General features: G+C 43.7%; 1 protein-coding gene across 1 annotated transcript in view; it reads right to left on the bottom strand.

Moving 5' to 3' along the window:
* prom1b (prominin 1 b) overlaps nt 1-25,569 on the bottom strand; it is a 107,785-nt gene extending 82,216 nt beyond the window's left edge. The window contains exon 1 of the mRNA XM_060915840.1: nt 25,290-25,569. Coding sequence (XP_060771823.1) covers nt 25,290-25,539 — 250 coding nt within the window. The 5' untranslated portion in view covers nt 25,540-25,569. The remainder of the gene's footprint in view (nt 1-25,289) is intronic.
* Nucleotides 25,570-27,771: the final 2,202 nt, after the last annotated feature.

Genomic DNA, 27,771 nt, shown 5'->3' with positions numbered 1-27,771 from the left:
AAAAGTTGGGACAAGGCCATGTTTACCACTGTGAGACATCCCCTTTTCTCTGTACAACAGTCTGTAAACGTCTGGGGACTGAGGAGACAAGTTGCTCAAGTTTAGGGATAGGAATGTTAACCCATTCTTGTCTAATGTAGGATTCTAGTTGCTCAACTGTCTTAGGTCTTTTTTTGTCGTATCTTCCGTTTTATGATGCACCAAATGTTTTCTATGGGTGAAAGATCTGGACTGCAGGCTGGCCAGTTCAGTACCCGGACCCTTCTTCTACACAGCCATGATGCTGTAATTGATGCAGTGTGTGGTTTGGCATTGTCATGTTGGAAAATGCAAGATCTTCCCTGAAAGAGACGTCGTCTGGATGGGAGCATATGTTGCTCTAGAACCTGGATATACCTTTCAGCATTGATGATGTCTTTCCAGATGCGTAAGCTGCCCATGCCACACGCACTAATGCAGCCCCATACCATCAGAGATGCAGGCTTCTGAACTGAGCGCTGATAACAACTTGGGTCGTCCTTCTCCTCTTTAGTCCGAATGACACGGCGTCCCTGATTTCCATAAAGTGTTAGGACTGGGACTGTTTTGGCCTCTAGAGGCCGCTGTTATTTCCTTTTCATGTCATGTTTGTTTTGGCCTCTAGAGGCTGCCACTGTTCCTGTGTTTTGTGTTTGTGTTGATTGCCTGTTTAGTCCTCATTATTTTCACCTGTTTCCCATTTATTTTGTGTATATATACTCCCTCAGTTCAGTCCCTAGTCACGGAGTCTTTATGCTATGCTGTTAGTGCTAGTTCCCTCTGTCCCATGTACCTTGCCTGTGTCTTAGTATTCTTGTTTTTTGTTACTTTCTTTTGGACTTTGTGGATTTTGTTTTGACCTTTGGATCTTCTGAGCGTTTGAGTTTTTGCCTCTTCTTTTCTGAGTTAGATTTTGGACATTGAACCTTTGGATATTTTTATTTTTGTATATCTTCTGAGCTTTTGGATTATCCTTTTGTTTTTTCCTTTGGATTGTAAATATTGTAAATAAACTGTGTTTGATACTCTACTTTTGCCTCACACCTCTGCACTTGCATCATCCCCCTGATGGCCTAGTGGGGGTTTGCTGGATTATCACACCAGTGACCTGGGTTCGAATCCCAGTAAAACCCTACCATAAAGAACTTCAAATTTTGATTTGTCTGACCACAGAACAGTTTTCCACTTTGCCACAGTCCATTTTAAATGACCCTTGGCCCAGAGAAGACGTCTGCGCTTCTGGATCATGTTTAGATACAGCTTCTTCTTTGAACTATAGAGTTTTAGCTGGCAACGGCGGATGGCACGGTGAATTGTGTTCACAGATAATGTTCTCTGCAAATATTCCTGAGCCCATTTTGTGATTTCCAATACAGAAGCATGCCTGTATGTGATGCAGTGCCATCTAAGGGCCCGAAGATCACAGGCACCCAGTATGGTTTTCTGGCCTTGACCCTTACGCACAGAGATTCTTCCAGATTCTCTGAATCTTCTGATGATATTATGCACTGTAGATGATGATATGTTCAAACTCTTTGCAATTTTACACTGTCGAACTCCTTTCTGATATTGCTCCACTATTTGTCGGCGTAGAATAAAGGCCAATTTATGCTGACAACCCAGTCCTCGCAGACGGTGTCGCAGACAGTGTCTGCGTAGCCCCCCCACCTTTGCAGATGCTCTGCGCGCACCTCCCAAAAATTGTGACCACCGCAGAAGCCTCGCAGACAGCGCCGCAGACAAGAGGGCTCTGATTGGTCCACTCTACCCGCTGTACACGCACTTCCGCTTCCCTACTTTCCCGGTTTTTGTTTTCACGACCGGCATTTTTAAAAACACGAGCGAAGATGGAGCAGCATGAAGAGTGGTTGATTGAGGAAGTGAGGAAGTACGTACATCTATACGACTCCAGTTCTAGTCATTATAAAAAAAAAAAAGTTCTAGTCATTATAAGTAACCGGAGGATAAACACTCCACTAACCACACCCACCAACTACTCCTAGCGACTTCGCCCCCCCTTGTGTTGTGCCGGTGAATAACATCGCGCACGCCTATTCCCCCGCTCAACAATAAATTACAACTGTCTGCGAAAAGCTATCTGCGAAAGCCTTGTCGCAAGAGCATGCAGAGGCCTTAAGGGGGATTGGTGATCCTCTTCCCATCTTTACTTCTGAGAGCCGCTGCCACTCCAAGATGCTCTTTTTATACCCAGTCATGTTAATGACCTATTGCCAATTGACCTAATGAGTTGCAATTTGGTCCTCCAGCTGTTCCTTTTTTGTACCTTTAACTTTTCCAGCCACTTAATGCCCCTGTCCCAACTTTTTTGAGATGTGTTGCTGTCATGAAATTTCAAAATGTCTCACTTTCGACATTTGATATGTTGTCTATGTTCTATTGTGAATACAATATCAGTTTTTGAGATTTGTAAATTATTGCATTCAGTTTTTATTTACAATTTGTACTTTGTCCCAACTTTTTTGGAATCAGGGTTGTGTATCTTATGCATTTACTTATTTATATTTAAATTGTTAAGGCATTTATTGTGTGATTTATTTATTAATTCAAATTAAACTTCATGTCTGTTAATGAAAAGGCAAAGATTAATACAAAAAAATAAACGTGCTTGGTGTAGTGGTTAGCACTGTTGCCTCACAGCAAGAAGGTCCTGGGTTCAAGCCCAGCGGCTGATGAGGGCCTTTCTGTGTGGAGTTTACATGCTCTCCCCATGTCCGCGTGGGTTTCCTCCGGGTGCTCCGGTTTCCCCCACAGTCCAAAGGCATGCAGGTTTAGGCTAACTGGTGGCTCTAAATTGACTGTAGGTGTGAATGTGAGTGTGAATGGTTGTGTGTCTCTATGTATCAGCACTGTGATGACCTGGTGATTTGTCCAGGTTGTACCCTGCCTCTCACCCATAGTCAGCTGGGATAGGCTCCAGCTTGCCCATGACCCTGCACAGGATAAGCGGTTACGGATAATGGATGGATGGATGGAATTCATGTGACATCATATAAGGGGTGTCGTTAACATCAAACAGAAAGCCAGCCTCAAAAATCTTGTGGATCATGCTTTGGAAATTTATCCAGGGTGTACCCCGCCTCTCGCCCATAGTCAGCTGGGATAGGCTCCAGCTTGCCTGCGACCCTGTAGAACAGGATAAGTGGCTACAGATGATGGATGAAACACACGTGCAATGTGATATTTTGACCATTGTATAGTAGCACAGTATAGTAGTAGCAGACTAGACACTTTTTTTTTTCATAAACACAAGTTTTTAAGTAGTGCAAGGAAAAAGATTATCACCCTGACAATTAATATTTCATGACTCCTGCCTTGTAGAGAATAACAGCACTGAATCTCTAACAAGCCTGTAAACACATGTGGAGGGATCTTGTCCTATTCTTACATGCAGAACATTTTCATCGTCGGCGGATGTCCAAGGCTAGTGATGATGACTGCTTCATTAGGATGCGCAGAAACGCAGATGGGCCACCAGGCCTGCACCAGAGCGACAGACTTGTCCGCAGCGGTGGCACAAAAGGCCTGGCTGAGCTGCCATGGAATGTCTGGCTTTGTGAGCCCTCGTATACTCCCTTTGATGCTTGTATTCAACTGCGGACACTGAGCTTTTAACTATGCTTCTGAGGCATCCCTTTCCCACATCTTATCGATAATTCCGGCATTCATGTTCCTATTCAAGACATCTTTGTACCTCAGTTTCTGTCCTCCTTGTCTCCTCTTTCCTCAGCTCAGTTCTCTGTACAAAACGGCTTTGGGTAGTCACGTGTCAGGCACGCACCAGATGTGTCCAGCCCAACGAAGTTGGGAGGCTGTGATAAGAGCTTTCACGCTTACCGTATTGGCTCACCTGAGGACTTCTATATCAGGGACCTTGTCCTGTCATCTTTTTTTACAGATTTGATGCAGGTGTCGGAGTTGAGACCATAGTTGCTTTTGTAATGCACTAAAGACTTTGGTGGCAGCTTGAATCTGGCAGTCTACCTCCAAGTCTAATGAGTTTGTGTTAGTAACTGCTCTGCCTAAGTAGATGAAACTCTCAGAACTCCTAAGAGGTGTTCCATTGACCAAAACAACATTGTTTGACATTGCCTGTGGCTCAGGTGAGGGTTGGGACAGGAGTCCTGTTTTTATGGTATTGATTTTCAATCCAAAGAGGGTTGCAGCTGTGGCAAACGATCAATGATTTCCTGCATGTCATCCAAATCTGTTGCTACAAATGCAGAGTTGTCTGCGTACAGCAGTTCTCACATGCAAATTTGCCGAGTTTTGGTTGAGGACTTGAGTCTGGCAAGATTGAAGATTTTGCCTTCCGATCGAGTCCTGATGTAGACTCCTTTATCTAGGTTAGTGCCCATAGTCTCTAGGACTGCTGTAAGGTAGAGTATAAACAATGTTGGGGCAAAAATGCATTCCTGTTTGACACCATGATTGACAGAAAAAGCTTCATTAATGTCTCCTCCGATCGAAACCTTTCCAGACATATTCTGATGGAAGAGGTTAATGAGCCGTATCAGTCTTTCCGGGCATCCATACAATTCTAGTACCTTCCAAAGCGTCTCTCGGTCAACGGTGTCGGTGACGGTTGTTCGATGGCTTTCTCTTGGAGTTGTCTCAGGCTAAATATCATATCTGAGGTAGATTTGCCAGCCCTGAAACCGCACTGACTTTCTGGAAGTCAAGACTTTCTGTCTCATCTTCTGAGACATTTTTAATTCGGTTTAGAACTATCTTGGCCAGAATCTTGCCTGCAATGGAAAGCAGAGATATGCCACGGTGGTTTCCACATTCACTCCTTTCTCCTTTCTTTTTGCAGGTGGTCACAATTAGTGTATCTTTGAAGTCTTGGGGAAGACACATGTTCTCTCAACATGCATAGTACAGAGTGCAGCTGTTTGGCTGGGACCACCTCATTCCAACATGTCAGCTGGGATGCTGTCTTGGCCGGGTGCTTTGCCACATCTAGTATCCTTGAGTGCTTTCTCAAGCTCATCTGATGTGATGGGTACACACAGACCTTCTCTTGTTGGTCTCCTCTCAAGCCAATGACATGCCTAAGGATCGGCTGACCCTTGTTGGTTTAGGAGATTGGAGAAATGTTCCTTCCACCTTCTTTTTATGTCTTCCAGATTTGTGTGGAGTATACTTCCATCAGCACTTTTCACTGGTGCCACTACATTGCTTTTTGGTCCATAGAGTCTTTAGTCTGGCGAATAATCCATGGTAGTCCTTCCTGTCTGCCAGTTCCTGTAGTTCCTCAGCTTTCTTGTATTAACATGGAAATTGGCAGGCACATACATGGTTGTACACCGAATACAAAGTTTACAAAAATTAGAAAAAAGCAAGTGATATAATAATTAGTATTAAATTAGTATTAATTATGCTAATTAGGTAAAAATGTTAAATCGATACACTCTCTTCTTCAAAGTTTCACCAAATGGCTTTATTTATGCAATTTAAAGCTGATCTTAACTCTCATTTATACATCACAAAGAAGGAGAAATCAATGTTAATTACAATTACAAATACAGTTATAAAATATGCATAGGGGCGGCACGGTGGTGTAGTGGTTAGTGCTATCGCCTCACAGCAAGAAGGTCCGGGTTCGAGCCCTGTGGCCGGCGAGGGCCTTTCTGTGCGGAGTTTGCATGTTCTCCCCGTGTCCGCGTGGGTTTCCTCCGGGTGCTCCGGTTTCCCCCACAGTCCAAAGACATGCAGGTTAGGTTAACTGGTGACTCTAAATTGACCGTAGGTGTGAATGTGAGTGTGAATGGTTGTCTGTGTCTATGTGTCAGCCCTGTGATGACCTGGCGACTTGTCCAGGGTGTACCCCGCCTTTCGCCCGTAGTCAGCTGGGATAGGCTCCAGCTTGCCTGCGACCCTGTAGAAGGATAAAGCGGCTAGAGATAATGAGATGAGATGAGATGAAATATGCATAAATAAGCACTGAATGTCATTCACATCTATCGTTCTCTATCAAAATAAAAAAGTAATAAAAGAATATTTCTAATACCCTCTTTGTGCTCTGTAGGCCTTTGTATTTCTAAGTAGGGCCTACTAGTGTTTATATGAAAGAATATAAATGATTATTTTGATTAATATTTACAGCTTTCAAGGCTAACCATGAAAAAACTGTGAGCCACATCCAATAAACAATTCTATTTAATTGAACTGAAACTGATACTCATGTTTCTGACTTCCATTTTTAATAACCCTTTGGTGACTGACCCCTTGAAAATGGTTCCTCCAGGAACGATGACGTTTCAGTTGTCAAGACAACGGAAAAACTAAAATACAAAAACAGAAAGATACGTCACAATGCTCTTGTGCACAAAACAAAATGCTCTTGTATTTTAGTTTTTCCGTTGTCTTGACAACTGAAACGTCATCGTTCCTGGAGGAACCATTTTCAAGGGGTCAGTCACCAAAGGGTTAAAAAAATATCATTCCGACCACTAAGAGCTCAATATTTTTCATCAAAATAACTACAGTTATATTCTAAAGTAATTATTTATTTACATGAATCAGTTTGATTTGAAAAAATAAGTTGGTAAAGCTATGAAAACTCACTTCAAAGTCTCCCATGAATCATAACATCAAAACTAGCTGACAGAAATTTTTGCTGAATACCTCATCAGAAACAATGAGAGCTAGAGAACATCCCATCCATCCATTATCCATAACCGTTTATTCTGTGCAGGGTCACAGGCAAGCTGGAGCCTATCCCAGTTGACTACGGGCGAGAGGCAGGGTACACCCTGGACAAGTTGCCAGATCATCGCAGGGCTGACAATCAACCATTCACACCTACGGTCAATTTAAAGCCACCAATTAGCCTAACCATATGTCTTTGGACTGTGAGGGAAACCAGAGCACCCAGAGGAAACCCACGCAGACACAGGGAGAACATGTAAACCCCACACAGAAAGGCCCCCATCGGCGACTGGGCTCAAACCCAGAACCTTCTTGCTGTGAGGCGACAGTGCTAACCACTACACCATAATGCCACCTAGAGAACATCCCTATAAAAGTTATCTGATTGCTATCCATGAGTAACCAAGTCAGAAACTGATCAGAAGAGAGCCTGACCACTTTCCCATGACTCAGAAAGCACCGACAGTTTCCCGACATCATGCGAGCAAAGTTTTTACTCTGTTGTACCAACTTCAACCTGCTGTTACTCACAAAGTGCTGAACAGACTTTAACGAGATGGATTTCTTTGGAAAGCAGAGATTATAAGCTTTTTAATGATAGTATTCACAACAGAAAATATTCAAGAGTTAAGCAATGACAGATTTGGAAAGTTAAATGAGTGTCTGCATGCACAATTTTCACAGCATGGCCAGTGAGCATCTGATATGCCTATATTTAGGGTCTCTGTTCTGCTGGAATGTGAACCTCCAACCCAGTCTCAAACTTCTGGCTGATTCAAACAGGTTTTCCTCCAGAATTGCCCTGTATTTAGTGCCATCCATCTTTCCTTCAGTCCTGACCAGCTTTCCTGTCCCTGCAGATGAAAAATATCCCCACAGCACGATGCTGCCACCACCATGCTTCACTGTAGGAATGCTGTTCTCAGGGTGTTGGGTTTGCGACACACATGGCATTTCCCATGATGGCCAAAAAGATCAATTTTAGTCTCATTTGACCAGAGAATCTTCTTCCATGTGTTTGGGGAGTCTGCCACATGCTGTTGGGCAAACTCCAAACATGATTTTTTAAGCAATTACTTTTCTGGCCACTCTTCCATAAAGCCCCACTCTGTGGAGTGTATGGCTTAAAGTGGTCCTATGGACAGATACTCCCATCTCCGCTGTGGATCTTTGCAGCTCCTTCAGTGTTATCTTTGGTGTCTGTGTTGCATCTCTGATTAATGCCCTCCTTGTGAGGTTTGGTCTGTGAGTTTTGGTGGGCGGCCTTCTCGTCAGGTTTGTAGTGGTGCCATATTCTTTCCATTTTGCTATAATGAATTTAATGGTGCTCCCTGGGATATTCAAAGATTGGGATTTTTTTTTATAACCCAACCCTGATCTATACTTCTCCATGACTTTGTCTCTGACCTGTTTGGAGGCTCCTTGGTTTTCATGTTGCTTGCTTAGTAGTGTTACAGAGTCAGGGTCCTTCCAGAACAGGTTGATTTCTACAGACATCATGTAACAGATTATGTGACACTTTGATTGCACACAGGTGGATCTTAATCAACTAATTATGTGACTTATGAAGTGAATTGGTTGGACCCGCTCTTATTTAGGGGTTTCATGCGAAAGGGGGTGAATATCTATGCACACTGTTTTTTCAGCTTAATTACTGTTTGTGTTACAATAAAAAACAATGTGCACCTTTAGGCATGTTGTGTAAATCAAATGGTGCTAACCCCCAACAATCCATTTTAATTCCAACTTGTAATGCAACAAACCAGGACAAACACCAAGGGGGATGAATACTTTTGCAAGACACTGTATGTTGAAATTGTAATTAAACTGAAAACAATGATTTGAATGTAATACAGGTCAAAGATTATTTACAAAACAATACAACAGCACATTATTTGATGTTTTATCTCATGAATTTTAGTTTTTTCAAAATAAACACATTTAAATTTTAATTCTTGAAACACATTTCAAAAAAATGTTGGGACAGTAAAGCATTAACCAATTTATACTGTTTCCATTCCTTCTCACAACACTTAAAAGATGTTTAGGGACTAAAGACATCAAGTGATGAAGTGTTTCAGGTGTTATTTTGTCCCATTCTTCCTGCAAACAGGTCTTAAGGTGTGCAACAGTACAGGGTCGTTGTCATATTTTTCGCTTCATTCTCTATTGAGGACAGAGGAGACAGGCACCCTCTCCTTCCACAACCATGTCTTTGTAATGTGTGCAGAATGTGGTTTTGCATTGTTTTGTTGAAATCTCCCTGGAAAAGGTGCCGCCTTGAAGGCAGCATATGTTGCTCCAAAAATGTCAATGTACTTTTCTGCATTAACGCTCCATCACAGAAGTGTAAGTAAGTTAGCTTTTCCAAGGACACTGACACAACCCCATACCATGACACACCCTGGCTTTTGGTCCAGAGCACACAGTGTCCATTTCTTACAAAAAAGATGTGGAATACTGATTCATCTGACTACAATACATGTTTCCACTGTGTGATGGTCCATCCCCAATTCCACCAAGCCCAGAGAAGTCAACAGCGCTTCTGGACACAGTTAACATCAGGCTTCCTTTTTGTACAGTAAAGATTTAACTGGTGTTTGTGGATGTAACTCCTTATTGTAGCTTAACAAAAGTTTGCCAAAGTAATCCCGAGCCCATGTGGTTATATCAGCTATACATGAATGATGGTTCTTGATGCACTGCCGTCTGAGGAATTGGAGCTCATGGGGGTTCAGATTAGGCTTGAGCCCTTGCTCTTTACACACCAAAATTCCTCCAGATTCCTTGAATCATTTAATGATATTATGTACCATAGAGGGTGAAATATCCAATACCCTTACTACAGTGGCGGCTGGTAGTCTTTCAAACAGGGGAGGCTGGTCAGTTACGATATTTCCAGATTTTAAAAGAAAAAAGAAAGAACACATCAATTTTGCCCATACTCTTGCCTCTGATCTGGCTGATTGTTGGCAGGGTCACAAACTGTGAAATAACAGGTTCTTTTGGCCCATTAGCCTACTGTCCAATATACATGATGATGGTGTTGGGGGTGTATATTTTAACATTTTATATTTTAAAATTGTGGCATGTTGTTTAAAAATTGATCATTATTGGGTGCCACACATTTCATTCAATGACACTTTCCCTATATTTTACTTATTTTGACTGAGAAATGTTTTATTGACAATTTTGATAACCCTTCACTTTTAATCCAGGTCTGTAGTGTGAAATGTTCTCGGCTGTGTTTTTGTTTAAAAATGTTTTCCAAATTGTAGCTGTGTTTAATTCATATCCAGAGAAATATATATTCCAATATAATATACTCAGCATAAACATTTTAAATAGATTCTATATTTTTGGTCCATCCATGACATATTACTAAAGTAGCCTATTTACTGTTGTTGATGTGGGTCACTTGCTGTTAGCCAATTCACTTTCTCGTACCAGGAAAGCTGAAAGGAATGAGTATTATTCCCTACCTTTTTCACCAAGTCAATTTGAGGCGTTGGTCTACCCTGCTCTTTAATTTTAATTTTTTCCTTGAAAGGAAGACTGGCAAATGGCTTCGCCAAAATTAAATCAGCAATGCTTGGCATCCGTGCGCAGCTTTCTTGCTAGCTGACTAGCCCCCTCAAGTTCAAGTTCAGTCACTCAAATAAACTAAATTTCTGGAACTAAGATAGCAAACTTGACACTATATTTACACTTTATTTACAATGAAAATATATACAAACTAAAAAAGCTGGTAGAAACTGTATGTAATGAATGAAATTGAAATGTAAGCTGATCTCTTACAATACACCACAGCACTCGCGAATCCGCATGGGACTGAACTGAAATTCACCGCTGCCTGTCTATAGTTGAAACGAGATGTCAATCAAAGAAAATATCCGGCCGCTTTCACCAATCACCAGTCTCCTCGCGGAAACTGCCATGTCCCTCCCATGTGAGGCTCGGAGTCCGTAGGCGGGCATTTTCACAGTATTTGTCCAATAACCGTCTTGCATTTTGATATTGAAAAGCGCATAGCTCCCAAATGCCATTGAAGTCCACTGAGGCTGGGCTGCATCGCGCTGTCACGAGGGGGAAAAACTCATGCACACATTAGGCGAACTGGGGAAAGTTATAACGGAATGATTTCGCACTGTAGTTGGGTTGAGCACATATTTCTATGATTCTGGATCTGAAATCGCAATGTTATAAGGTCGGCTATAACATAAGCCTAGCGCAATTCATCCTAGTCAAGTCAAGTTTATTTGTATAGCGCTTTTAACAATAAACATTGTCGCAAAGCAGCTTTACAGAATTTGAAGCAGCCGTATCTAAACAGAGACTCACCGCGTTGAGCACATCCTTCTTGTCGGGACACACCTCCTCGGCCACAGCAAGCATGCATACTTTAACAAAGTCCCCATCAGTAAACGGCTTTCCATGGGTAGCTAGTAGGTGAGCTACCTTATAGCTAGCTCGGACAGCAGCCTGGTTGAGCTGGGTTTGGCGAAGGAATACATTCTGTTGTGCAGCCAGTCCGCATTTCATCCTCCGAATCCTGTCTTCTCTTGTTTGCCCTCTCAAACTAGCATACTCTTTGTGGCGGGTTTCGTAGTGACGACACAGATTATATTCTTTGAAAACCGACACACTTTCTTTACATACAAGACAAACTGCACGGTCCTTACACTGAACGAAAAAATAATCGGTGGTCCACTGTTCTTTAAAAACTCTGCACTCTCTGTCAGCTTTTCGCTTACCGCTAGCCATTTTGCTGTCCTGAACACTGACAGTTCTCTGCGCGTGCGCTGCCTGTCACTGCTTGATCACGAGCATATGATGAAAATTCGGAAAATATGAATAGTTCATTTTATAACTAAATATCAATTTTAATTGATAAAATCAACAAAATACAAGATGCAGACGTTATTATTTGCCAAAAAGCAATTTAAAAAAATAGGCTATGACCACTTTTGGGGATTGCCTCATAGGGCTGGTTCAAGTGGTGGGGGGCAGAGGGGCTGGGGGGCCAGTCAAAGGGGGGTTGCGGGCCGGAGTCGGCCCGCGGGCCGTAGTTTGATGACCCCTGCCCTAAATTGCCCCTGTCCCAACTTTTTTTGGAATGTGTTACAGGCCTGAAACGCAGGAATGGATGTATATTAACAAATGAAATGAAGTTGATGTCAGCCCTGTGATGACCTGGCAACTTGTCCAGGGTGTACCCCGCCTGTCACCCGTAGTCAGCTGGGATAGGCTCCAGCTTGCCTGTGACCCTGTAGAACAGGATAAAGCGGCTAGAGATAATGAGATGAGATGAGATGAAGTTGACCATACAAAAAATGAAATATCTTGGGTTCATTCTGGCTGCAATGAAATACAAGTCGAAGTAAACTGCTGCTTTATTTTTTTAATTTACATTTTCCATACCGTCCCAACTTCTTCTGATTTGGGATTGTAGATAATATTAATAGGCTAGCCTTTTGTCATCTCAACCATGAAAAACTAGTTCATGGTTTTGTTACCTTTAGGTTAGATTATTTTATGCCTTCCTGTCTGGATGTTCTAGTAGGTGCATAAACAAGCTTCAGTTAGTCCAGAATGCAGCAGCGAGAGCCCTTACTAGAACCAGAAGATATGACCACATCACCCCTGTCTTATCCACACTGCATTGGCTTCCAGTCAAATTTTGCATCAATTATAAAATACTGCTATTGACTTTAAAGCAATGAATGGTCTCTTGTCACAGTAACTGAGCAGGCTTCTGTTTTTTTATGATCCAGCATACTTACTTAGATCACAAGGTGCAGGATACCTGTTGGTACCTTAAATAATGGAGGCTAAATCATGGAGCAGAGTCTTTTCTTACAAAGCCCCACAGTTATGGAACAGCCTTCCAATTAATGTTTGGGACTTAGACACAGTTCCAGTGTTTAAGTCTATTCTCAAAATATATTTGTTTAACAAGCCTTTTGTTAATAGTTTTTATTAGGTAAAGGAGTAGATCTGGAGGGTCCTCAGGCATAGATTGCTTTGGTAAACTGAGATGTATGGATGCTGTCACCCCCCCACTCTCACTCGTTCATTTGGGTTTGTTGACAGTGGAGTTACTGCTTGCTTTATGTCCCAGGGTTCCCTCATGTCTGTGTTACCTTCTGGCTCTCCCTCTTAGTTATGCTGTCATAGTTAGTCTTGCCAGAGTCTCTGCTTGCACTCAGCACACAATGTGCACTGTTCTTAACCATTATGTGACAGTGTGTTTTTCTCTCCATCTCTCTCTCCCTCTTCAGTTCAAAACTTCACCAAAATAGACTTCATTTTAAAACTATAATGAATTTCCTGGTTACACAATTGCACTTTTTGACTAAAAAACACACAGTTATTGAAGAGAGTTATTGACAATAATGCCATCTGTTATCACCCAGATGAGGATGGGTTCCCTTTTGAGTCTGGTTCTTCTCGAGGTTTCTTCCTCATGTCATCTCAGGGAGTTTTTCCTTGCCACTGTTGCCTTCTGGCTTGCTCATAAGGGACAAATTTATAAATTCATATATGTAAAGTTTATATACGGAATTTATATATTTCTGTAAAGTTGCTTTGTGACAATGTCCAATTAAAAGACAATTAAAAGAATCTAATTGAATAGGGTTCTAAATTTGTGATTATTTCCAATAATTTTATTTAAACTTTTACTATGGTAACAACTTTAATGAATGCAGATCACATTTTCAGATTTACTTTCTTAATATTATAATTGCGTCATAATTTGGGAAGTTTAATGTACATTGTATGGCCACAGTGAGTATTTTGGCAGCATATGGCACTCAGATTTTCAGATTACGTGACAAGGCAGGTGACTCAGAGAGACAGATCAACTAATTGATTAGGCAGCAGGGACTTACCTCTGCAATCCTCTTCTCTGAACACACACACACACAGTCCTCATTTCCTCTCTCATCACCCTGAGAAACTAAAGAAATGCATAACCTGTTTTTGTGTCTGACACTTTTGTGTCTATTGTCCCATTTTTAAAGTAGGAAATCAAATGTTTCGCTAATTAGTTCTAAACAACTTAATCTTTATTTTCTTCTACATTGAAACGAAAATTGTAATGCTTTCTCAGTAAGTTCCCAGAAATCTGCATTAATATTCACTTCACTCTTTGTGTCTGCCAAGGGTCATCTACCAAAATAACTTGTGCAAGTACTGAAACCAGCTTTATTAAAGTCATAGGGATTCCCCATAGTAGAATAAGTAAGCACAAAATGTTAAGAGTGTCTTAAACACAATGATGAAACACAGTTTTAGTCTCAAAAACCGAATAGATGACACCTTACACAATGTGGAAATTTTTACTCCTTGATTTTTATACAATATCCAGTATGACAATTCTGGATTGTCATACCATCCATGACAAGTCTAATAACTGACAGTGGTATGCCCTAACATATACAGGCTTTTCAAAATTTATTCTGAATAAATGTACAGCATGAAAAGCACAAGTTAAATGTTTGAGCTTTTTTCTTTGCATCCGATCAAGATTCTAGTTGGTACAGTTGTGCTTTCATTTCCAGCCCTCTGCAATCATCATCTTCAGGTCTATGCACAAGTCACTAAAGAAGCATATCAATGCTGCATGTAAAGCCTGGATGAGGAACAATCATGAAAAATATGGAAAAATGGAATTATGATATTTGCAGAATTATGGCAATATCATGTCCTCTGGCTGCAACCCCCTTGAAGGCTGGCTTTTCCAAACAGCAACCCAGGCCTGCCAGTCCAAACACCAACTGCCAGGCCCCAGCACCAATACAGCTCAGCCATGTATCATCTCAAGACCCAGCCCTGCCAGGTTTCACCACCAACCCTGTCCTGCCAGGCTTCACAGCAACCCAGCCATGCCAGGCTCAGTCATCAACACTCAGCCCTGCCAGTCCCAACAGCAACTCAACCCTCCCATGCTCCACCATTAACCCAGACCTGCAACGCTGCACTACCAACCCAGCCCTACCAGTCCCAACACCAACCCAGCCATACCAGGCTCCACCATCAACACCAAGCCCATCCAATCCCAACAGCAAAATCACCCTGCCAGGCTCCACAGCCAATGCAGCCCTGCCAGGCTTTGCCATCAACCCAGCCCTGCCAATCTTTACAGCAACCCAGCCCTGCTAGTCCCAACACCAACCCAGCCATGCCAGGCTCCACCATCAACACCCAGCCCATCCAGTCCCAACAGTAAAATCACCCTGCCAGGCTCCACAGCCAACACAGCTCTGCCAGGCTTCGCCATCCAAAGAAACAGCGGAGTGGGTCCAGTGCCATTGCCCGGCGTCACTGGATCAGGCCATCGAGTTGGCGGAGGATCATTTGGTGGCTGTTCCCACGGCAGGACAGCAGATCTCCTCTTCTCCTCTCTCTCTCTTTCCCCCTCCCCTTCTGTGTCTCGTCCTCACCCCGTTCCCCCACCGCGGAGGCGGGGGCTGGCTCCACCCCAGCCGGCCCACCGCACCTGTGGTGCCCTCCCGTTTCCCGCTTCCGTGTCTGTCTCTCCCCCCCCCTCAGGTGAGTGAGCCCCAGAGCACCGGTGCAGAGAGAAAGCCCGGGCCAGTTTGCTGGCGCTGCGGGAAGTCGGGGCACCTCCAGCATCAGTGCTCAGTAATGGAGGTGGGCGTGGTGGTCCGGATCCCCGACACGCCAGGAACCGCCCTCGATCAAGCTGGAGCGTATCGCATACTGGTGATTGTCCAAGGGGATACGTATAAGGCTTTGGTGGACTCTGGCTGTAATCAGACCTCAATCCACCAAAGCCTGGTGCAAGGTGAGGCATTGGGGGGAGTACAATTGGTGAAGGTGTTGTGTGTGCATGGGGATGTTCACAACTACCCTTTAGTGTCAGCCCACATTCTATTTCGAGGGGAGAAATCTAGTGTAAAGGCGTTGGTTAATCCTCGCCTTACCCACTCGATAATTTTGAGGACTGATTGGCCGGGATTTCGGGAATTAATGACTCATTTAGTAAAGAGTGGGTTCAGCAGGGGGAGGTCCCGGAGTGGCATTGGTGGGAGCAGTTGTCACGAGCCGTCTACGTCATCTTCGCGTCAGAGTGAGGAGCAGCAGGCTCCTCCTCCCTCTCTCGGGGAGTCCCTTGCGGATTTCCCGTTAGAGCAGTCGCGAGACGAGACTCTGCGGCATGCGTTTGACCAAGTGAGAGTAATCGATGGTCAAACGCTCCAGCCAAACGCCACCCCGTCTTTCCCCTATTTCTCCATTAGGAGAGATAGATTATACCGAGTGACGCAGGACACTCAGACTAAGGAGATGGTCTCACAACTTTTGATCCCAAAGAGCTGCTGGGAATTGGTATTCCAGGTGGCTCACTTTAATCCCATGGCCGGACACTTGGGGCAGGATAAGACACTAGCCCAAATAATGGCCCGGTTCTATTGGCCAGGGATTCGCGGCGATGTCCGTAGGTGGTGTATGGCATGCCGCGAATGCCAGTTAGTAAATCTAGCGGCCATTCCAAAAGCACCTTTGCGCCCTCTACCATTAATCAAGACCCCGTTCGAAAGAATTGGGATGGATCTCGTCGGGCCATTAGATCGGTCAACACAAGGGTATCGCTTTATTTTAGTCCTGGTGGACTATGCAACGCGATACCCGGAAGCAGTGCCTCTTCGCAATACCTCAGCACGCAGTATTGCGGAAGCACTCTTCCACGTCATCTCCCGAGTCGGAATCCCCAAAGAGATTCTGACTGATCAAGGCACTTCGTTTATGTCACCCACACTGCACGAACTGTATGGGTTATTGGGAATTAAGCCGATCCGCACCAGCGTTTATCACCCACAAACGGACGGTTTAGTCGAACGGTTCAACCGCACCCTCAAGAATATAATTTAAAAAACCTCATAAGCGAGGACACATGCAGTTGGGATAAATGGCTTGAACCCCTGTTATTCGCAGTGCGAGAGGTCCCACAAGCCTCCACAGGGTTCTCCCCATTCGAATTATTATACGGGCATAAGCCGCGTGGCATCCTAGATGTACTGCGGGAAAATTGGGAGGAGGGACCTTCACTGAGCAAAAACGAAATTCAATACGTTATTGACCTGCACGCAAAACTCCACACACACACACACACACACACCTAACCCAGGAGAATTTGCGGCAGGCTCAAGAACAGCAAATCCGCCTGTACAACAGGGGTACCCGCCTTAGGGAGTTCGCACCGGGAGATAAAGTACTCATACTGTTGCCCATATCGAGCTCCAAATTGATCGCCAAGTGGCATGGACCCTTTGAGGTCACACGGCGAGTCGGGGACGTTGACTATGAGGTGAGGCGAATGGACAGGGGTGGGGCGCTACAGATTTACCACCTCAATCTGCTTAAACTCTGGAATGAGGAGGTCCCCGTGGCATTGGTGTCGGTGGTTCTGGAGAAAGCGGAGCTGGGGCCGGAGGTTCAAAAAGGAACATTGACATCACTTACCTCTCCGGTCCCCTGTAGAGACCACCTCTCCCCGACCCAACTCATGGAGGTTGCCCAGTTGCAGACCGAATTTTCGGACGTGTTCTCGCCCCTGCCCGGCTGCACCCGCCTCATAGAACACCACATTGAGATGCCCCCAGGGGTGGTAGTGCGCAGCCGCCCTTACAGGCTACCCGAACACAAGAAAAAGGTGGTTTGGGAAGAACTCGAGGCCATGCTCGAAATGGGCATCGTCAAGGAGTCCCACAGTGACTGGAGCAGCCTGGTGGTCTTGGTTCCCAAGGCTGACGGGTCGGTCTGGTTCTGTGTGGACTATAGAAAAGTCAACGCGGTGTCTAAATTCGATGCGTACCCAATGTCTCACATTGACGAGTTGCTGGATCGACTAGGCACGGCTCGCTTTTATTCGACACTGGATTTGACAAAGGATTACTGGCAGATCCACTTGACTCCATTATCCCAAGAAAAAACGGCCTTTTCCACACCGTTTGGCTTACACTGATTTATCACACTTCCTTTTGGGCTGTTTGGGGCGCCCGCTATGTTCCAGCGGCTCATGGACAGGGTTCTCCGCCCCCACGCCACCTACGCGGCTGCATACTTGGATGACATAATAATCTATAGTAATGACTGGCCACGGCATCTGCAGCACCTGATAACCCTTGCCTTGTTTGTTGATGGTTACTACATCCAGGTGCACAACAACATAGTGGCATGATGGAAGTCTTGCTGAAAATAAACACTTTCTTTGCTGCCATTCCTCAATGTTGGCTGTGGTAAACTACTGGTAGTACATGTCCAAAATGGCGGCCGCGTTTGTCGTGATGTCACGTGAAAAGGGTCCATAGGTGTGAATGTGAGTGTGAATGGTTGTGTGTCTCTATGTATCAGCACTGTGATGACCTGGTGATTTGTCTAGGTTGTACCCTGCCTCTCACCCATAGTCAGCTGGGATAGGCTCCAGCTTGCCCGTGACCCTGCACAGGATAAGCGGTTACGGATAGTGGATGGATGGATGAAATTCATGTGACATCATATAAGGGGTGTCGTTAACATCAAACAGAAAGCCAGCCTCAAAAATCTTGTGGATCATGGTTTGGGAATTTGGGACAGCATCGTTCAGGTTCATTAAAATACAGTAAGTGAAGAGCAAAAAAGTGAAGGGATATAATGGATGCATGAAACATCTGACAAATATGGTTAAATGAAACAATGATGGGTGGCACGGTGGTGTAGTGGATAACACTGTCGCCTCACAGCAAGAAGGTTCTGGGTTCGAGCCCCGGGGCTGACGGGGGCCTTTCTGTGTGGAGTTTGCATATTCTCGCCGTGTCCGTGTGGGTTTCCTCCGGGTGCTCCGGTTTCCCCTCACAGTCCAAAGACATGCAGGTTAGGCTAATTGGTGGCTCTAAATTGACCGTAGGTGTGAATGTGTGTGTGAATGGTTGTTTGTCTCTGTGTGTCTGCCCTTCGATGACCTGGTGACTTGTCCAGGGTGTACCCCGCCTCTCACCCATAGTCAGCTGGGATGGGCTCCAGCTTGCCTGGTACCCTGTAGAACAGGATAAGCGGCTACAGATAATGGATGGATGGATGAAACATTGATGAATTTTATGTTCATTAAATTGTTTTTTATGAAGCATTTTAAGAAACAGGTTAATAAGGGGGCGGCACGGTGGTGTAGTGGTTAGTGCTGTTGCCTCACAGCAAGAAGGTCCGGGTTCGAGCTCCGTGGCCGGCGAGGGCCTTTCTGTGCGGAGATTGCATGTTCTCCTCGTGTCCGCGTGGGTTTCCTCCGGGTGCTCCGGTTTCCCCCACAGTCCAAAGACATGCAGGTTAGGTTAACTGGTGACTCTAAATTGACCGTAGGTGTGAGTGTGAATGGTTGTCTGTGTCTATGTGTCAGCCCTGTGATGACCTGGCGACTTGTCCAGGGTGTACCCCGCCTTTTGCCCGTAGTCAGCTGGGATAGGCTCCAGCTTGCCTGCAACCCTGTAGAACAGGATAAAGCGGCTAGAGATGATATGAGATGATGTTAATAAGGCATAAGATTGGAAAATATAGACTTAGCCCTAGTATGCAGAGATTTTTACTGAGTGTATTGTGTTAATATTATTTTAGAGGTGTTGACATTTTTTTTAAATCCTATGTTATGTCGCTACTGCAAGAAATGAACTATAACATTATTATGTTACTTAAAAAGGATTTCTGCTTTGCTTATTTTGCCCACTTTATCTGTTCATGCTGAATTCCAGAAAAGATCAGTTATGACTTTGGAAAATAGTGAGGATTTTCTAAACGCTGTTATTGTTGTTTCTGCTGTAAGAAATGAATTAGAGAATGTTACTCTATACAGCAGAATTTGCCCTTAATATGCCGTCAATAATCATAGTATACTTTGTTCCAGCAATATTAGAATATGGTGAAAGATTTTTTTTTACTGAAATTTGATTTGTTGTTGTCATGAATATGTATGCTACAAATAAATAGCATTTGTGTATTTGAGTATGAAAATAAATGCCAAAACCAATGCATGTCAGAAACTGGAAGGGCACTCAGTAGAGTGTATACCTCCATCAAAACCAAATAACTTGAACCTCAGCTGTACACCAAATTTTATCTAAATCCGTTCACTACTTTGAGTTACACTGGGAAAAGATGAAAAATCCTGGATCCACATACATATCTGAATTTGCATCAAAATCTTATCAAGTGTTCCTTGGCCCATGGCTCAACTTTCCACCAAATTTCATAAAAATCCACTCACTACTTTTTGAGTTACGTTGGGAACAGGCAAACAAACAGAGTTGAAAACATAACCTCCTCCAAAAAGGTTAGCAGAGGTAATGAGTGATGGCCATGTAAAATGGGATTCTGCCAGTTTGATAAAAGATTACGCCATCTTTCCTTCACATCTCGAGTCAACACATTGAGGATTTCCAAAATGTATCATATGTTTTGCTCTAATGGCAAGAAAGCTTATACTGTGGAATACTGGCTGTAAAATTTACAGCAATTTCCATTTTTTACAGTAAAGAACTGTAATACTTCTGTCGTATAAAATAAGACATAATCCAGTACATTTGCCTTATGCTTTCTTCTTCTTTACAAAGCAGCTTACAATTGATGCAGGATACAACCGAGCAGAAGGCTAATTAACACACTTACTCAAGGACTTACTCGTATAGTGAAGGCTACATCAGGGGGCAGAGCCTTTTCTTACAAAGCTCCACAGTTATGGAACAGCCTTCCAAGTAATGTTCGGGAATCAGACACAGTCTCAGTGTTTAAGTCTAGGCTGAAAACATATCTGTTTAATCAAGCCTTTTGTTAATGGTGTTTATGAAGTAAAGGTGTAGATCTGAAGGGTCCTCAGACAGTGTTTTGGTAAACTGGGATGTATGGATGCTGTCAGTCCCCACTCGCTTGCTCACTCGAGTTTGTTGACGGTGTAGTGGCTGGCTGCTTTATGTCCCGGGGCTCCCTCATGCCTGTGTTACCTTCTGGCTCTCCCCTTTTAGTTATGCTGTCATAGTTAGTTGCCTGAGTCCCTGCTTGTACTCAGTGCAATATGTATACTGTTCCTACTTATTCAGGTGACATTGGGCATACCTAACAATGTGTTTTCTTCCCCCCCCCCCTCTCTCTCTCTCTCTCTCTCTCTCTCTCCCCCCCTCCCCCCAAATCTGTCCCTCTGAGTTACATGGAGTCAACAGGAAATCTTTTGGTGGAGAGGGTGGAGACCTTGACTGGCTATCGTAGCCTGCAGGGAATCGGCTGTCAGACATTCTGTCGCATGTCCCAGACCCAGTGAAATGTAACTGAATTGTCTTGGCCAGCCATAAAAGCCTCTGCATGCTCTTGCGACAAGCCTTTCGCAGATAGCTTTTCGCAGACAGTTGTAATTTATCGTTGAGCGGGGAGTAATAGGCGCGCGCGATGTTATTCACCGCCACAACGCAAGGGGGCATGAAGTCGCGAAATCGCTAGGAGTAGTTGGTGGGTGTGGTTAGTGGAGTGTTTATCCTCCGGTTAATTATAATGACTAGAACTGGAGTTGTATAGATGTACGTACTTCCTCACTTCCTCGATCAACCGCTCTTCATGCTGCTCCATCTTCGCTCGTGTTTTTAAAAATGGCGGTAGTGAAAACAAACCAAACCAGTAGGGAAGCGGAAGTGCGTGTACAGCGGATGTAGAGTGGACCAATCAGAGCCCTCTTGTCTGCGACGCTGTCTGCGAGGCTTCTGCGGTGGTCACAATTTTTGGGAGGTGCACGCAGAGCGTCTGCGAAGGGGGGGGGCTATGCAGACGCCATCTATGACACCATCTGCGAGGACTGCGTTGTCAGCATAAATTGGCCTTAAAGGTCCCATCTGCATCCAATCATTGCTGAGGAGTGTGCTCCCATCACCCAATCAAGCATCCAGCCAGAGCAGGTCATGATATTTTTTAACCATATTAACATGCCATTGTTGTGTATTATGCCTGATGTCAAGACTCTCGTCTCTGCTAGCCTACCACACAGACTTAATACTTGTGTCATTTTTAGGGCATACCTAACAACCTGTGTTTTCTCCCCCCAATCTGTCCCTCTGAGTTACATGTCGGTCCTGGGATCGAGATGCTGACCTCTTCTGCCCCTCGGACCTGCTTGATCCATTCTGGTGCTCTGTGTCTGGTTGGAGTCTTATCGCATCGCTCCTGTGGAGGATGGCCCCATGAGGACAGTTGAAAGTTACACCTGGAGGACGCTCTGGACTCTTACAGTAATGCTTTTATGGCTGAGGACTACAGTTGACTTGCTAACTTTAGGACTGCAGTTGTCATGAACACTTTTGCACTTAAGTTTCCATCAATGAAGAGTTACAACATCAATGAAACTGTCTTCATGTTAAAACTGTTAATGTTATAGTCATGCTGTCTGTTGTTGCCCAAATGAGGATGGGTTCCCTTTAGAGTCTGGTTCCTCTCGAGGTTTCTTCCTCATGTCGTCTGAGGGAGTTTTTCCTTGCCACCGTCGCTGCAGGCTTGCTCATTGGGGATAGATTAGGGATAAAATTAGTTCATGTTTTAAGTCGTTCAAATTCTGTAAAGCTGCTTTGTGACAATGTTTATTGTTAAAAGCGCTATACAAATAAACTTGACTTGACCCAACCAGGGCAATTTGTCAGTGCTGAGATTTGAACAAACACCAGTCTGATCTTGACCACAACCAGCTCAAGTTTACACTGATTCAATGCAATCCTTTCGTGCAAGTTGATTCAGTCATAGGTGTGGTCAAATCAGTGCATGCAAGCTAAGTTAGTTATGGCAGCTCAGCAGTTCAGGCTTTGAGTTACAGATTAGAAGGTTGTGTGTTCAAATCCCAGCACTACCAAGCTACGACCACGATTGAGTCCTTGAGCAAGTCCCTTCAGCTAAGTATCTGGTATCAGATGTAAATAGCTTCTTCTTCATTTTATTTAAGCTCCAGCCAAATGAGTAAACGTACTGGATTATGCTTTATTTTACTATGTAAGCTATGATTAACTACTTATTAACTGAGCGTGAAGTCTTTATGGGAAAATATCAGACAGAGGTCTTGACAGTGCACAAAAAGACTGAGGTCTGATATTTTCCCGTAAAGACTGAGCAAGCAAGGCTCGTAAAGAGTGTATTATATGGCTTTTTTATTTCTAAGATTAAAATAGATGCTCATTATAATAAGGCATGACACTGCTTTCAGTCACATCATATTTGTAACGTAGTTGAGTCACGCAGGCAGAATAAATGGCTAGCGGTTTCAAAACTGAATTTCTATTAGCGGTTTCTGAATGCTTTTCGTTGCTCATGTCTTGAATAACTTGATGACTCTTGTTTGTCTTTTGGCCATTTTTGATTCCATTTTGATTTCCAATTAATCTTTGTTGTCGTTTGTTTTTGTTTGTTTTTTTGCAACATTGAAAACCAGCACCTTGGAAAGAAAGCCCATAATCACCCACAGACATTATGGGAAAATTCTACCTGCCAAAGGACCAATCAGAGCAGACGATTTTACCAGAAATAGCTCGTGCCATATAATAAAGTACTTTATTGTAAATATGTTTCACAGAATTATATCAGAATTATATCTGAATTCTGCAGAACCCCTAAAGTCCTGAAGGTTGATATTTTTATCCTGTGTGCAAACTAATAACTTGTTCCTACAAGATAATACCGTAAATCATGCACTACTGTTGTAGTACTTGAGACCGGTCTTGGTCTCAAGACAACTTTCTGAAGGTCTTGGTCCCATCTCAGAATCGACTGCATTATTACTTGGTCTTATCTTGGTTCTCAGACATAGAGGACTCAGGATTTTATTTCAAGACTGGTCAAGAGCACAACTGTGGGGATTTTACAAAATTGCTTGTGCACTGTCTGATTTAACATCATTACTGTGACTGGATGTAAAATTTCCTGCTTCAAATGCGACCAATAATGTGACTCACTGCTAATTCAAAAATTTTGTTACTGTTAATGGCTGTCACCCCTCCCCTGCCCCCCTTCACACATACTGGTCTGGTCCTGGTTTTGACTTGGTCTCGCCCTGCCTTGGTCTTGTCTTGGTCTTGACTACAACACTATTATGCACACATGATTAAAAAAGTCACCTTGCACTCAGTGCACAATGTACACTGTTCTTAACCCTTAGGTGACAACAGACATACCCAACACCCTGTGTGCTTCTCTCTCTCTTTTTGTCAATTTACACATCAATCCTGAAATACCAGTGATGCTAACATCTCCTGCTCTTCGGACCTACCTGATCCATTCTGATGCCCTACTTCTGGCTGGAGTTCTCATTACATCACTCCTGTTAAGGATGGCCCTATATCTACAATCTAAAGATACAGTATACTTAGAAGACGGCTCTGGATACTTAATACAAACAGTTTTGAATGATGGCTTAGGACTACAATTACCATAATAACTTTCAAATTTGGTACACATGAACAGTTCAAGAAAATAGACTGTGTGTTCAAACTATAATGAAATTTCCTGGTTAAATTTACACAATTGCACTTACAGAAGCGAGGTGTATATACAGTATAATCACACTATCTGTTATTACCTAAATGAGAAAGGGTTCACTTTTGAGTCTGGTTCTTCCTCATGATGTCTCAGGGAGTTTTAGCTTGGCACAGTCGCCTCTGGGTTGTTCATTAGGGATACATTTATTAGTTTGATCTGTTAAACATTTTTATTTTTCTGTAAAGCTGCTTTGCAACAATGTCTATTGTTAGAAGTGCTATGCAGATAAATTGACCTGACTTTGGAATCTCTGTAGAATTCCTTTCATGCTTTGTAAGTATAGTGTTCAGTGGTGCTTGAAAGTTTGTGAACCCTTTGGAGTTTTCTATATTTCTGCATAAATATGACCTAAAACATCAGATTTTCACACAAGTCCTAAAAGTAGATCAAGAGAACCCAGTTAAACAAATGAGACAAAAATATTATACTTGGTCATTTATTTATTGAGGAAAATTATCCAATATCTGTGAGTGGCAAAAGTATGTGAACCTCTAGGATTAGCAGTTAATTTGAAGGTGAAAATACAGTCAGGTGTTTTCAATCAATAAAGAAGAATAAAGTTAATGTTTTGGAATGGCCAAGTCAAAGTCCTGACCTTAATCCAATGGAAATGTTGTGGAAGGACCTGAAGCGAGCAGTTCATGTGAGGAAACCCACCAACATCCCAGAGTTGAAGCTGTTCTGTATGGAGGAATGGGCTAAAATTCCTCCAAGCCGGTGTGCAGGACTGATCAACAGTTACCGGAAACGTTTAGTTGCAGTTATTGCTGCACAAGGGGTCACACCAGATACTGAAAGCAAAGGTTCACATACTTTTGCCACTCACAGATATGTAATATTGGATCATTTTCCTCAATAAATAAATGACCAAGTAGAATATTTTTGTCTCATTTGTTTAACTGGGTTCTCTTTATCTACTTTTAGGACTTGTGTGAAAATCTGATGATGTTTTAGGTCATTTATGCAGAAATATATAGAAAATTCTAAAGGGTTCACAAACTTTCAAGCACCACTGTAAGTGCTGTTTTGTCACACTACTTTGGTAGAGGACTCACCTGCTGGGAATGGGTTTGGCTGAACCGTGTTTAGAAACATGTGCACTACTTGAAAGAGCAGATCCGCGGCTCCGGGCTCGTAGTGCGCGCGTGTCTCGTACACAACAGCCGGGACAAAGCCGAAGTCCAGCGCGTCCCCGCGAGGAGCCCCGGGTTCACGCGCCGCACTCCAGCAGATCATCATCATCATCATCATGAGCCCCAGCGCAGGTGACAGACCCAGCCTCTGCAGCACACTTTCCCTCATCATGGAATAATAACGGAATAATGTCAAGTCTGACTTCTGATCAGTGTTCAACAAACAAACAAACAAACAAACAAACAAACAAACAAACAAACAGCCTGGTGTTTATTCCCCGCGCGAGCCTTTCCTCAACTCCTCTAATGCACGAGAGATACTGTCTAAAGCGCGTGCACGCAGGTATTAGACGCTCGTGCATGTGTTCTGTCTGTGCGCGCGAATGGCCTGTGGATAAGTTCTAATAAAATATCAGCAAGAAAATAAGATCCAGTTCTGCATTTATTATTATTATTATTATCATCTTTTCTTTGTTCTGTAAATACAGTACTGTGGAAACGTCTTAGGCACCCTATTTTTTTTTTTTTTTAGTATTAACTTTATATATTTTTATTAGATAATTTCTACATTCACTCACTTTCCATACAATTTCATTTATTACTGTTTACTACTCTTTATAGGCCTCACAGCAAGAAGGTCCAGGTTCAGGCCCTGTGGCCAGCGAGGGCCTTTCTGTGTGGAGTTTGCATGTTCTCTCCGTGTCCGCGTGGGTTTCCTCCGGGTGCTCCGGTTTCCCCCACAGTCCAAAGACATGCAGGTTAGGTTAACTGGTGACTCTAAATTGACCGTAGGTGTGAATGTGAGTGTGAATGGTTGTCTGTGTCTATGTGTCAGCCCTGTGATGACCTGGCGACTTGTCCAGGGTGTACCCCGCCTTTCGCCCGTAGTCAGCTGGGATAGGCTCCAGCTTGCCTGCGACCCTGTAGAAGGATAAAGCAGCTAGAGATAATGAGATGAATGATATGAATTTCTACATTCACTCACTTTCCAGACAAATAATACAGTAGAATGAAGGCTGCTTGGTTTTACTGCAAAAGTGCGACAGTCAAAATCTCCAGAAGAACTGGATCTGGTTCTGGAACACTCTCATTAAAACGTTCCTTATAAAACTGCACCTGAGACTTTGTTTCATTTATTACTGTTTACTGCTCTTTATAGGCCTCACAGCAAGAAGGTCTGGGTTCGGGCCCCATGCCCGGCGAGGGCCTTTCTGTGCAGAGTTTGCATGTTCTCCCCGTCGGTTTCCTCCGGGTGCTCCGGTTTCCCCCACAGTCCAAAGACATGCAGGTTAGGTTAACTGGTGACTCTAAATTGAGCGTAGGTGTGAACGTGAGTGTGAATGGTTGTCTGTGTCTATGTGTCAGCCCTGTGATGACCTGGCAACTTGTCCAGGGTGTACCCCGCCTTTCGCCTGTAGTCAGCTTGGATAGGCTTCAGCTTGCCTGCAGAACAGGATAAAGTGGCTAGAGATAATGAGATGAGAACTTTATATATTTTTATTAGATAATTTCTACATTCACTCACTTTCCAGACAAATCATACAATAGAATGAAGGCTGCTTGGTGTTACTGCAAAAGTGCGACAGTCAAAATCTCCAGAAGAACTGGCTCTGGAACGTTCTCATTAAAACGTTCCTTATAAAACTGCACCTGAGACTTTGTTTCATTTATTACTGTTTACTACTCTTTATAGGCCTCACAGAAAGAAGGTCCTGGTTCGAGCCCCGTGGCCGACGAGGGCCTTTCTGTGCGGAGTTTGTATGTTCTCCCTGTGGGTTTCCTCCGGGTGCTCCGGTTTCCCCCACAGTCCAAAGACATGCAGGTTAGGTTAACTGGTGACTCTAAATTGACCGTAGGTGTGAATGGTTGTCTGTGTCTATGTGTCAGCCCTGTGATGACCTGGCGACTTGTCCAGGGTGTACCCCGCCTTTCACCTGTAGTCAGCTGGGATAGGCTCCAGCTTGCCTGCGACCCTGTAGAACAGGATAAAGCGGCTAGAGATAATGATATTCGCTCACTTGCCTTGACTCACATATGAGCTTAAGTGACATCCCATTCCTAATCCATAGGGTTCAATATGACGTCGGTCCACCCTTTGCATCTAAAACAGCTTCAACTCTTCTGGGAAGGCTGTCCACAAGGTTTAGGAGTGTGTTTATGGGAATTTTTGACTATTCTTCCAGAAGCGCATTTGTGAGGTCACACACTGATGTTGGACAAGAAGGCCTGGCTCTCAGTCTCCGCTCTAATTCATCCCAAAGGTGTTCTATCGGGTGGAGGTCAGGACTCTGTGCAGGCCAGTCAAGTTCATCCACACCAGACTCTGTCATCCATGTCTTTATGGACCTTGCTTTGTGCACTGGTGCACAGTCATGTTGGAAGAGGAAGGGGCCAGATCCAAACT

Source organism: Neoarius graeffei, chromosome 3, assembly GCF_027579695.1.
Source record: "Neoarius graeffei isolate fNeoGra1 chromosome 3, fNeoGra1.pri, whole genome shotgun sequence".
NCBI classification, from domain to species: domain Eukaryota; kingdom Metazoa; phylum Chordata; class Actinopteri; order Siluriformes; family Ariidae; genus Neoarius; species Neoarius graeffei.
The sequence above is the reverse complement of the archived record's forward strand: the minus strand, read 5'-3'. Positions and strand labels throughout refer to the sequence as shown.